Here is a 12685-nt window from a genome sequence, read left to right on the forward strand (position 1 = left end):
ATACAAAAGTAAAGTTCTCTTTTAGTTGTCTCCTCCTTCATAGAAACAGGATTCATAATATTTCCATTTATTCTGGGTTGTACCTGTAGGTGACTTTGAGAGCAGCAGGTGGCGTCAAAGAGTTGAAGTTGTTGTCTATTGGTCCCATTCCGCTATATTCTACATTTTCTCCATATGCTGCCTGCTTTCTGCCTAGCATGATGCTGGAGTTGAGGTTGAGGGGCTGGTAGCCTTTCTCCAGGTCCAAAGTGTATACATTTGAGTCCATGTGATAAGGAACAGAGCGAGCCCAGCGATTACGCGGCACACTCTTCTTGTTCTTCAACTCTGGAATCAACATTGAAATATAGCTTACCGAATTTGTTACTGAATACAACTGATATCATAGCAATATCAAATTTACAAATGAATGTAATCAACCACCAGATGGAGACATTTGTACTGAAAAGAACAGGTGCTTTTTTTCTTTTTATCTCACAATTCTGATTTTTTTCTGACAATTGCAGGTTTATTCAGACTTTTTTCCTCAGGATTCTGATACATGTTCGCAATTCTGACTTTTTTCTGGCAATTTCAAGTTTATTCAGATTTTTTTCCTCAGGATTTTGTGATACATGTTCGCAATTCTGACTTTTTTCTGGCAATTGCAAGTTTATTCTGACTTTCTTCCTTTAGGATTCTGATACAAGTTCGCAATTCTGACTTTTTTTCTCAGAAGTGAGTTATAAAGTTAGAATTGTGTGATATAACCTTGCAATTCTGACCTTTTTTATAAGAATGGCATGATATAAACTCGCAATTGCGAGTTATAAAGTCAGATTTGTAATATAAATTCCCAATTCTGAGATACAAAAATCACAATTCAGACTTTTTTCTCAGAATTGCGAGTTATTAAATCAGAATTGTGTCTTTTTTCCCCTAACAATTGGACTTTTTGACTCACAATTTCGAGTTTATATCTCACAATTCTGAGAAGAAAAAAAAAAGTCAGAATTGCGAGAATTTATTTCTGTGATGTCAAAGCTGAATTTTAGTGTCACATGATCCTTCAGAAATCATTATGATGATTTGGTGCCCAATATATATTTCTTATTACTATCAAACAATTATAAAAAACAATTATGCTGTATAATATTTTTGTGGAAACTGTGATACATCTTTTGTAAAACAAATGTGATACTTCAATTGAATTCATCCTTATAGTTATAAAAGTATTTTATTCTAAAAGTAAACATTTCTTTCTTCACATACACAAAATCTTACTGATCACAAATAGTATAAATACAGCATATTTTATTATATTAGAGTAAATATTTTCCCGGTGTTTTTGGAGAGCTCTTAAATGCATTAAATGAACCCATGAACAATAGATTTTAATTCACATACACTACCTGTCAAAAGTTTTTGAACAGCAAGATTTTTTCTTTTTTGAAAAGATGTCTTATGCTCACCAAGCCTGCATTTATTTGATCCAAAGTACAGCAAATACAGTAAAATTCGGAAATATTTTTACTATTTAAAAATAACAGTTTTCTATTTCAATGTATTTTAAAATGTAATTTATTCCTGTGATCAAAGCTACATTTTCAGCTTCATCACTCAGTCTTCAGTGTCACATGATCCTTCAGAAATAATTCTAAAATGCTGATTTGCTGTTCAAGAAACATTTTTCAGGATTCTTTGATGAATAGAAATATCCAAAGATCAGCATTTATCTGAAATAAATTAAATATTAAATTATATGAATTAATACTTTTATTTAGCAAGGATGCTTTAAATTGATCAAAAGACATTTGATGATCAAGACATTTAGAATGTTACAAAACATATCTATTTCAGATAAATGCTGTTCTTTAAAACTTTCTATTCATCAAAGAAACCTGAAAAATTTTGACTGTTTTTAATATAATAATAGAGACAAAGGTTTTTTGAGCAGCAAATCAGAATATTAGAATGATTTCTGCAGGATCATTTGACTATAGTAACAATGCTAAAAATTCAGCTTTGAAATCACAGGAATAAATTACATTTTAAAATATATTGAAATAGAAAACAGTTATTTTAAAAAGTACGAATATTTCAAAATTTTACTGGTTTGCTGTACTTTGGATCATATAAATACAGGCTTGGTGAGCAGAAGAGATCTTTAAAAACATTAAATATCTTACTGTTTAAAAACAGATACTATTCTTTATGCATTATAAATCACCTTCAAACGAACCCTTTTACATTTTGACTCAACTATTTTGAATCAAGTTTATCAAACTGAATGACTCACTTTTTTTAGTGAGCGCTTTCTTCCTCTTGACTGGTACAGTGGGCTCACAATCACAGTTGTATGATGCGGAAGGAGCTCCACTGATCTCTCCCCTGTTGGCAGCCATCAGGCCCAAAGCACGGGGTGCATAGAGACCCGCCATCCCTTTACACTTATACAGCCTCGGCATTCCAGTGGGATCCTCAATGCACTGCCACTTCTGCACAGAGGAGCAGCGATTAGTTCATAACACTAGACAGATGAATAGTAGGAAAACCACTGGAAATAATCAAGGGAATATGTAGTGTAATTGATAGTGAATATTTACCTGCCCTGGTTGCTCACAGGGCGTCTGGTACTCAGCTCTTTGACACAGGTCTCTGACCCGCTGATACTTTGGCAGCGTGTTCTGTTCCACCTCTTTGCCATCTGCTAGCTTATGCAGAGGCTTCCTGTAGATCGGAAAGAGATCACATCAGGTTGCCACCCAAAAACAGCAAAGAATTAGATACAGCCCCTATTTGAAACATGCAGATGTGTCCGATGTCAGTGTGCCATCTGGTGCCTCTCTAATGGAGCCATGTCCAATCAATTTCTTGCTTTCAAAATCTTTTTCAGAGCGATACAGTGTAAGAGTTTGTGATACGGCGTTCAATTAAAAATGCATGGGTTCATCTGGCCTGATCAAATGTACTCACCCCCTCTCTACCAGGAACGAATCCCGCCACACTTTCGCCTTCTTGTTGGAATGAAACCTGGTAAAACTGAAGGAATATGAAGACAAAAGTCTCTTAAATGTTTATGTTGATGTAGTTTAAGTCAAGTCATTTTAATTTATATAGTGCTTTATATACAGTAGACTGTTTCAAAGCACCCTTACAAAAAAAACCTGCAGGATCCCTGCACATAGAAGCAAAATCCTACAGGATTCCTGCAGGATTTTTTTTGTAACGGCAGCTTAACATAAATAATAATACAATCAATTAACTTTTTAAAATATGAAACTAATTCAAATTTTGGTCTAAAAAAAAAAAGACAATAGTGTCATTATTCAGCTCAAATCAGTTTAGTATGAAAGGCCGTTCCCACCACTGAATAAAAAATTTAAAAAAGGTAATTGCGACTTTTTGTCTCACAATTATGAGTTTACATCTTGCAATTCTGACTTTTTTCTCAGAAATGTGATATAAACTCGCAATTACAAGTTATAAAGTCCGAATTGTAAGATATAAACTTGCAATTCTGAGAAATAAAGGCACAATTATGATAAAGTCAGTGACTTTTTTTCTCAGAATTGAGAGTTTTTATTTCTTGCAATTGTGAGTTTGTCACGCAATTCTGAGAAAAAGGTCAGAATTGTGACGTCTTGCAATTCTGACTTTATAACTTGCAATTGCGAGTTTACATCACGCAATTCTGACTTCATTTCTCAATATTGCAAGTTCACAATTCTGACTTTATAACTCGCAATTGCAATTTTACATCTGACAATTATATCTGACAAGTTTTTATATCGCAATGCTGACTTTATTATTTGCAATTGTGAATTTATATCATGCAATTCTGAGACAAAAAGGTCAGAATTGCAAGAAAAATTGTATAAACTAGCAATTGTGAGAAATAAAGGCACAATTTATTACTCATCGCAAGTTTCTATCACGCAATTCTGGAGAAAAAAAACTATTTTTTTTTAAATTGCAAGTTAATATCTCACCTTTCTAAAAAAAAAAAGGTCAGAATTGCAAGAAAAAAGTCAGAATTGCAAGATATAAACTCACAATTGTGAGAGAGAAAAAAACAGAATTGTGAGAAAAAAACAGAACAGAAACTCGCATTTCCAAGAAAAAAGTCAGGATTGCGAGTTCTGAGAAAAATTCTGAGAAAATCATTTTTAGAATTGCGTTTTTATCTCACAATTCTGAAAAAAGGGTCAGAATTGCAAGAAAAAAAAGTCAGAATTGCAAGATAAAAACTCTCAATTCCAAGAAATTGCAAAAAAGACAGAATTGTGATAAAAACTCATTTGTCGGAAAAATTGTTTCACAATTTTTATTTCTTGCAATTGTGAGTTTGTCACGCAATTCTGAGAAAAAATTTAGAATTGTGAGGTCTTGCAATTCTGACTTTATAAATTGCAATTAAGAGTTTATATCATGCAATTCTAACTTCATTTCTCAAAATTGCAAGGAAAAAAACTGAATTGGAAGTTTATATCTCTCAATTCTAAAAAAAAAGGGTCAGAATTGCAAGAAAAAAAATAGAATTGGAAGTTTATATCTCTCAATTCTAAAAAAAAGGGTCAGAATTGCAAGAAAAAAAACAGAATTGGAAGTTTATATCTCTCAATTCTAAAAAAAGGGTCAGAATTGCAAGAAAAAAAGTCAGAATTGCAAGATATAAACTCTCAATTCCAAGAAAAAATGTCACAGAGTTGTGACATTTCGCAATTCTGACTTTATAACTCGCAACGGCGAGTTTATATCTCACAGTTCTGAGACAAAAGGTCAGAATTGCAAGAAAAAAATTGCAAAATATAAATTCGCAATTGCGAGAGAAAAAAAAAACCTGAATTCCGATACAAACTCGCTTTTCCGAGAAAAAAGTCAGGGTTGCGAGTTCTGAGAAAAATTCTGAGAAATTTGATTAAATAAAAAAACTATTTTTTATTTATTATTTAGCGGTGGAAACAGGCTTCTATAATTCAGCACTGGTTCAGTTTATTCCAATAACGGTGTATAGATCATAAATTATAAAAAAGTTCAATTCAGTAATAAGCTGCTCTACAGAAGGCAACAGTGCTGTTATTCAGGTAAAGTCAGTTCAATGTTGTTTCAATTCAGTTTAATATGTGTCAATGTTGCAAACTTCATCAATTATGAAACAAGTCAATTCGGCTAAGAAGACAACAGTGTCATTATCCAGCATAATTCAATAAGTACCTGTTGACCGGTCTTTCTTTTTCTAACAGCTTGAGGATGGACTTGCCATCCATATCCAAGGGAATATCCACTCCAGCCATGTCCAGTAAGGTAGGGGCAAGGTCAACGTTCAGGACTATGTGAGGATTACTGCAGGAGACCACAAACTTACAATCAACAATGTGTTATTTTAAGCACTTCACAGTGAAGTTGTAAGCTAACATCTTTGACTCACATGGCGCCCGCATCCACATTAGGCCCTCTCAGGTAGAAAGGGATTCGAATGTCAAATTCATAAGGCATTGATTTGCCCTTGACCAACCCAAACTGGCCAATGTGATAGCCATGATCAGACATGTAAATGATGTAGGTGTTATCCAGCTCTCCGGTTTCCAACAACATATTGTAAACCTGTGGGGGAAGAAAGAAACTTTTGATGTAAACTTTTGATCTCAACCGTATTCTTTTTTTTTCTAATAATTAAATGGCTCATTGTAACCTAGTACATTTCCAAAGTAACCTTTCCAACACTGTGAGCAGACTGACTGAGTGATAAAAATATCCCAGTAGTGTAAGGACTCCTAGAATGCCACACTGCCAATCAAATATAACAAATGGAACACATTTTTGCATAAAATATAATCGATGTGCTTTAATGTAAGGTTAGCATGATCTGTGACCTTTTCAACGCTGTCATCCACTGAAAGCAGGGTCTGCAGCCTCCTTCTCTGCAACATATTGGTGAACTGCATGTGAACAGGCTTCATAGGTCCCGTGTATCGCAGGATCCAGTGCTTGTCTGGATTTGGGGCATGGTTGTAGCTTGGTGTTCTGTGTAGGACATTTTCAGATTGGTTAAAACCTGTTTTCTATAACACTGGATGATTTTACAAATGTTTAATACACTTTACAGTCCATAAATAAAACTTAAAATCATTGCCAATGGGAAATTAGAGTCACAGTTCTATTTTATGAGCATATCTTGAGGGTACAAACGTTTGTGAATGGAGAAGCTTTGTGTGTAGTGCATTGTGTGAGCTTCATGGTTCTGAACATTGCTGAGAATTTCTATTGTGTTGCGGATTGAAAATGTCATTGTTGCAAAATTGTGCATTGTGCTGAATTCTGAAGTCCTGTTTCATATTGTAATAAGCCAATGCATTGTCATCTTATGGTTTGCACTGTTGTTTGTGAAGATTTGATTTGCATAATGCACATTCCAGCTGCAGCTTTAAGAATGAGGAACTAAAAATGATCATAAAAACAATAAAATAACACTGAAATTGAAATTGGGAATGCGTTTCGAAAAATTATTATGCTAATTTAGAACTGAATATCAGAGAAAAATTTGCAGAGTAACCTAACGCAAAACACAAAGCAAACAAAAATAACAGAAGTACTGTACATGCACCAGCCATGGGGTTTATACCTCTAATAAGACTTACGAATGAACACGGAACAAATAAATCATGATATTATAATAATAGCACTGTACGTCTCTCTTGAGCCTACTATATAAACTCATTTTGCCAGAGGCGCTATGGAAACAATTACTGTACACAGAATACATAATCAAACCTCTGTTCCTGCAATAACCGAGAGCAAATAAGTCATAAGAGTTGGTTCATTAAAAGTAGCTAGTGTGAAATGAGAATAGTGGCTACAGTACTGTACAGTGAGCATTATTTATTAGGAGGTCGTATCTCAAACGGCATGAGAACATTTGATAAAGCTCTGAAGACTGAAAAATTGATACTGAATGAGATTTATGAGACCTCATAAAGCTGTTCATGCAGACTGAGAATTCTCTTAGTGTGTGTGTGTGTGTGTGTGTGTGTGTGTGTGTGTGTGTGTGTGTGTGTGTGTGTGTGTGTGTGTGTGTGTGTGTGAGAGAGAGAGAGAGAGAGAGAGAGAGAGAGAGAGAGAGAGAGAGAGAGAGAGAGAAAGACAGATGAAGAGAAACAGAGTCTTACATGTGTTGAGATGCATTGGGGAAGGCGCTGCTGTATTGAGGTGCTGCGTCCTCTGGCCCATGGGGGGCAGCGTGGCTCAGGACCATCATCACAGGTCTGTGTGGGTACATCCTTTTCGACATACGAAAATAGTTGATGCTGTCGTTTGTGATTAAATCAGTGAGATAGTCCTGTAAAAGAAATACCAGACTACATTTATTCAATCAAAAATAGCTAAATGGTAATATTGTGAAATATTATAGCAATTTAATTTTTTTAGCATATTCTCATTAGAGTTTACGCTATGTCTACGTCCTACATCATCTGCTGGAATGCCACTTTCTCATGAACATGTGTGCGACAGTTAGCGGAAGCTAGAGTTTACCATTTATATGTGACCCTGGACCACAAAACCAGTCATAAGGCTCATTTTTTAAAATATTTTAAAAAATTATTTAAAATTCTGGAATCTGAGGGTGCAAAAAATCTAAATATTGCGAAAATTGCCTTTAAAGCTGTCCATATGAAGTTGCATATAAAACTAATCAAAAATTAGGTTTTGATATATTTACGGTAGGAAATTAACAAAATATCTTCATGGAACATGATCTTTACTTAATATCCTAATGATTTTTGCCATAAAAGAAAAATACAACGTATTTTTGCTATTACTACAAATATACCTGTGCTACTTAAGACTGATTTTGTGGTCCAGGGTCATATATTGTTTTAAATGTGGATATTTGTCTCACACAAATGCATTGATTCACTTCAGAAGGCCATTATTAACACCCTGGAGGTGTGTGGAGCACTTTTTATGATGGATGGATGCGCTTTATTGGATTTCGAAATCTCACCATCCATTCATTGCCATTATAAAGCTTGGAAGAGTCAGGACACTTTTTAATATAACTCTGACTGTACTCGTCGGAATTAAAATTTCAAATACACCTGGGATGGCTTGAGGGTGTGTAAATCATGGGTAATTTTTATTTATGGGTGAACTATCCCTTTAATATTTTTTCTGGATTCTTTGATGAATAGAAAGTTCAAAAGGGCAGCATTTAAATACCTCAGGGACATAGCCAATATCTAAAACTGTGATACTGTGCGATATCTGATATGGTACTAACCCCAAATATGTTGGGTAAATACTGTGAATGAGCTGAACAGATCAGACTACACTCTCTACTGTAGGAAATACATATTAGTTTCATCATACAACGTTCAGTCATGCTTTTTGAAAAGAGACAGGAAACAACCTTCGGATACACCGTGCCATGCTTTTCTCTGATACCGTTCCGGCACAGTGTGTAGTTGTAGAAGCGAGAGTTCTTCACCAGTGCTACCCATTCTCTCCAACCAGGAGGCACATAAGAGCCATTGTACTCATTCAGGTACTTCCCAAAGAACGCTGTAAGAGAAAGCCATTATTTTGAGATCAGAAAATGGCAGAAGCACATATGTCAGACAGAAACAATTGACCTTAAAATTAAAATTGGTTGAAAATGTACTCACCCTCAGGCCATCCAAGATTTTTTTGTCTGTAATTACTCACCCTCATGTTGTTCCAAACCCATAAGGTCTTTGTCATCTTCAGAACACAAGCTAAGATATTTCTGATGAAATCCAAGAGCTTTCTGACCCTCCATAGACAGCAAAGGTTTTTTTTTCACCCACAAAATGTATTCTCATAGCTTTATAACATTAAGATTGAACCACTGATGTCACATGGACTATTTTAACAGTGTCCTTACTACCTTTCTGGGTCTTGAAGGTGGTAGTTGCATTGCTGTCTATGGAGGGTCAGAAATCTGTTGGATTTCATCAAAAATATCTTAATTTCTGTTTCGAAGATGAACAAAGGTCTTACAGGTTCAGCACAAAATGAGGTTGAGTAAATAATGATCCATTTTCATTTTTGGGTGAACTAACCCTTTGTTTGATTTGTTTCTAACAAACAAGCAGCTTGTCCTTTGACAAGATATTAATTGATGGACTGGAGTCGTGCGGATTACTTGTGGATTATTGTGATGTTTTGATCATTTGTTTGGACTCTTATTCTGACAACACCAATTCACTACAAAGTATCCACTGGTGGTGAGCAAGTGATGCAATGCAAAATTTTTCAAAATCCATTCTGACGAAGAAACAAACTTGTGTACATCTTGCATTGCCTGTGGGTGAGTAAAATTCCAACAAATTTCATTTTTGCCTAAGCCACTGCTTTAACTGAAAGCAGTTTGTGAACATAGCTCAGTGTTGCTGTCTACTAACCCGTCCTGTAGCCTGAATTGTTGAGGTGGACGGCAAAAGTGTGTGGCTCATGGTGGGCCTGCCAGGATGGTGATGAGCAGTTCTCATTGTTAGTGTAGGTGTGATGGTTGTGCACATATTTCCCAGTCAGGATGGAAGATCGAGAAGGGCAGCACATCGGAGTGGTGGAAAACGCATTGGAGAAGTGAGTGCCGCCCTGCATCATTATGCGCTTTGTTTTGTTCATGGCCTGCATTGAGCCTGTAGGGAAAAACGGGGAATATATGTAGATTCGAAAAAGACGAAGACAGAGAAAAAGAGATCCAGATTGTTTTATGTAACAGATGCTTGACCATAAATTTCCTTCCTAAAAGGATTTGAATGAAAAGCCTGAACAAAGACCAGCAGCAAGGCCATTATGTGGCCACTTCAGTGATTAAAGAGCCAAAAAACGAGTAGAAAAACAGCATGTTTGGCACAATGGACCTCAGCAGTTGGCTGATGATACTGGACAGAATATGTAAGATGCCCTTATGCTAAGAAAATAATACAATTATACGTGAATCATACTATAAAACACACCCACATACAGAGGGAAGCACAGATGGGCAACGCACCGAGTTCAATGTCCTGGTCATCAGTAAGAATGAGAATGATGTTTGGACGAACGTTTCGGCGATCCCTCTGAAGACGAGACTTCAGTCTCTGGCCAGAAAGGTACATGGTTTCATCCGAAGGGTAGAGGAATGTCAGGATGAAGACAAGGAGAAGGGTGGCTGGTCTCCACCCAACTGCCATGACTTTAACCTGTCTTCCACCTCCCACACTTGTCAGAAAGATTAAGGTTTCTTCTCAACCTGTAGAACAAAACATAAGTGTAAGTGGAATTTTTATATATACTGTTGAAGTCAAAAGTTTACATACACCTTGCAGAATCTGCATAATGCTAATTATTTTACCAAAATAAGAGGGATCATACAAAAGGCATGTTATTTTTTATTTAGTACTGACCTGAATTAGATATTTCACATAAAAGACATTTTCATGTAGTCCACAATATAGTTGTTCGTGAGTCCCTTGTTTGGCCTGCTATTCTTCAAAAAAAATCCTTCAGGTCCCACAAATTATTTGTTCTTGTTTTGTTTTTTTAAGCATTTTTGTGTATTTGAACCCTTTCCAACAATGACTGTATGATATTGAGATCCATCTTTTTACACTGAGGACAACTGAGGGACTCAAGCAACTGTTACAGGAGGTTCAAACCCTCACTGACCATCTAGAAAGAAAATGCATTTTGTATGATCCCTCTTATCCCTTTTATTTAAAATGATTAACATTTTGCAGATTCTTCAAGGTGTATGTAAACTTTTGACTTCAACTGTAGATATATATAGATAGATATATATCATTAATTAAAACTGGTATTTACTGACAGTGGCACATACACACACACTCCTTCTCAAATGACCCTCCACTTCTAGTCCTTTGGGGTTTTGGTCACCACTGGCAGAGTAACTGAGGAGCTTGTCCATATAAATGATCTTATTTATGAAGCTTGGCATTAATTAATCATTAATGATGCATAGAGACCGACTCATTCCCGAAGTGTAACGATCGGCTCGGTTGAACACATGGCAGCTGGTGTGGATGCTAATGACAGCGGGCAACAGGCCAAAAGGAGTCAGAGAGAGGGTGAATGATACGGGCCAAAGGTTAGAAGAGGAAAGGGTCATTATTAGAGAAGACAGTTGGGCGTTAATGGATCGGAAAAAGGAAGGTATGCGATGCCTGACACAAATTAGTTATGGAAATGTGCAGATGCATGTTAAAGTTGACCTCACAGCCAGAGCTGGGGCAGTTTGAAATGCTTAAGGGACTATCATTAAGAATATGGATATAGGATTTTACACTGACTCGTACCAAAGCAAAGAATAAAGATATAAATTAATAATATTCGCAATTATTAAAGATTCACTAAAGTGCTTTGAAACACAGTGCATTGCATGCATATCGTTGCATGCCTAAACGTCCCCTATCCCCTATATAGTGCACTATGTGCCATCTACTGTGCAGAAAATACAAATTCTAAGAACAAGTGGATGATTTCAGCCGCAGCTTCAGCGTCTATTTATAGTGTAGGGGACGGGACGATTTGGATTCTAGAGAGCATTTGATTGGACAGAAAGTTTGATGAGAAGCTGAAGAGCAGGGTGATGTCATCAAAATCGTTGATCCATATTGGCGGAAGTTAGAGACTGTAAGTCTTCAATGCTTATGTCTTCTAAATGCACATTTTGTCATTGTTTTGAAGCACACTAGCTTATAGATAACCTTAAGGCTAACATATTCATACTAAAAGCCAAAACACTTCAATTTAGCCTTTTACATTACAAATAAATCACATTGGATGATTTTATTGCATTTCAAAAGTTAAATCTATTTACTATCCTATGCATAATTATTGCATTTTGTATGTACTCTACCAATCAAAACTTTTTAAACAGTAAGATTTTTTGTTTTTAAAGAAGTCTCTTCTTCTCATCAAACCTGCATTTATTTGATCAAAAGTGCAGCAAAAACAGAACAATTTTGAAATATTTTTACTATGTAAATATATTTTAAAATGTAATTTATTCCTATGATTCCTATTTTACCATCATTACTCCAGTCACATGATCCTTCAGAAATCAGTCTAATATTCTGATTTGCTGTTTAAAAAACATTTATTATTATTATTATTATGTTGAAAACAGCCGTGTAGAATTTTTCTTAGGTTTCTTTGATGCATATTAAGTTCATAAGAACATAATTTGTCTGAAATGAAATCTTTTGTAACATTATAAATGTCTTTATCATCACTTTGCATCCTTGCTAAATAAAAGTATTAATTTCTATAATTTTTTGCCCAAAAATTATACTGACTCCAAGCTTTCGAATGGTATAGCGTATAATGTTACAAAAGCTTTTCATTTCAGATAAATGCTGAACTTTGGATCTTTCTATTCATCAAAGAATCCTGAAAAAATGTACTCAACAGTTAAATATGTTTATAAATACTGTTTAAATATTGATAATAATAATAAAAATGTTGACATCGAACACTGGAATAATGATGCCAAAATGCAGCTTTGAAATCACAGGAATAAATTACATTTTAAAATATATTCAAACAGAAAACAGTTATATTAAATAATAAAAATATTGCAAAATTTGGATCAAATAAATGCAGGCTTGGTGAGCGGAAGAGACTTCTTAAAAAAAAAAAAACATTACAAAATCTTACTGTTCAAAAACTTTTGACT

The 12685-nt window shown here is 35.1% G+C and overlaps 1 protein-coding gene across 1 annotated transcript in view; it reads right to left on the reverse strand.

Annotated features, from left to right (window-relative positions):
* Positions 1–12685, reverse strand: part of sulf2a (sulfatase 2a) — a 46949-nt gene that overhangs the window by 5375 nt on the left and 28889 nt on the right. Inside the window, exons 2-12 of the mRNA XM_073825690.1 lie at positions 10001–10240; positions 9405–9644; positions 8390–8541; positions 7149–7318; positions 5856–6006; positions 5411–5586; positions 5197–5325; positions 2956–3021; positions 2586–2709; positions 2279–2477; positions 84–327 (exon numbers count right to left, since the gene is read on the reverse strand). Coding sequence (XP_073681791.1) covers positions 84–327; positions 2279–2477; positions 2586–2709; positions 2956–3021; positions 5197–5325; positions 5411–5586; positions 5856–6006; positions 7149–7318; positions 8390–8541; positions 9405–9644; positions 10001–10181 — 1832 coding nt within the window. The 5' untranslated portion in view covers positions 10182–10240. The remainder of the gene's footprint in view (positions 1–83; positions 328–2278; positions 2478–2585; positions 2710–2955; positions 3022–5196; positions 5326–5410; positions 5587–5855; positions 6007–7148; positions 7319–8389; positions 8542–9404; positions 9645–10000; positions 10241–12685) is intronic.

The sequence above is a fragment of the Garra rufa genome, chromosome 20 (assembly GCF_049309525.1).
Source record: "Garra rufa chromosome 20, GarRuf1.0, whole genome shotgun sequence".
Taxonomy (NCBI): Eukaryota; Metazoa; Chordata; class Actinopteri; order Cypriniformes; family Cyprinidae; genus Garra; species Garra rufa.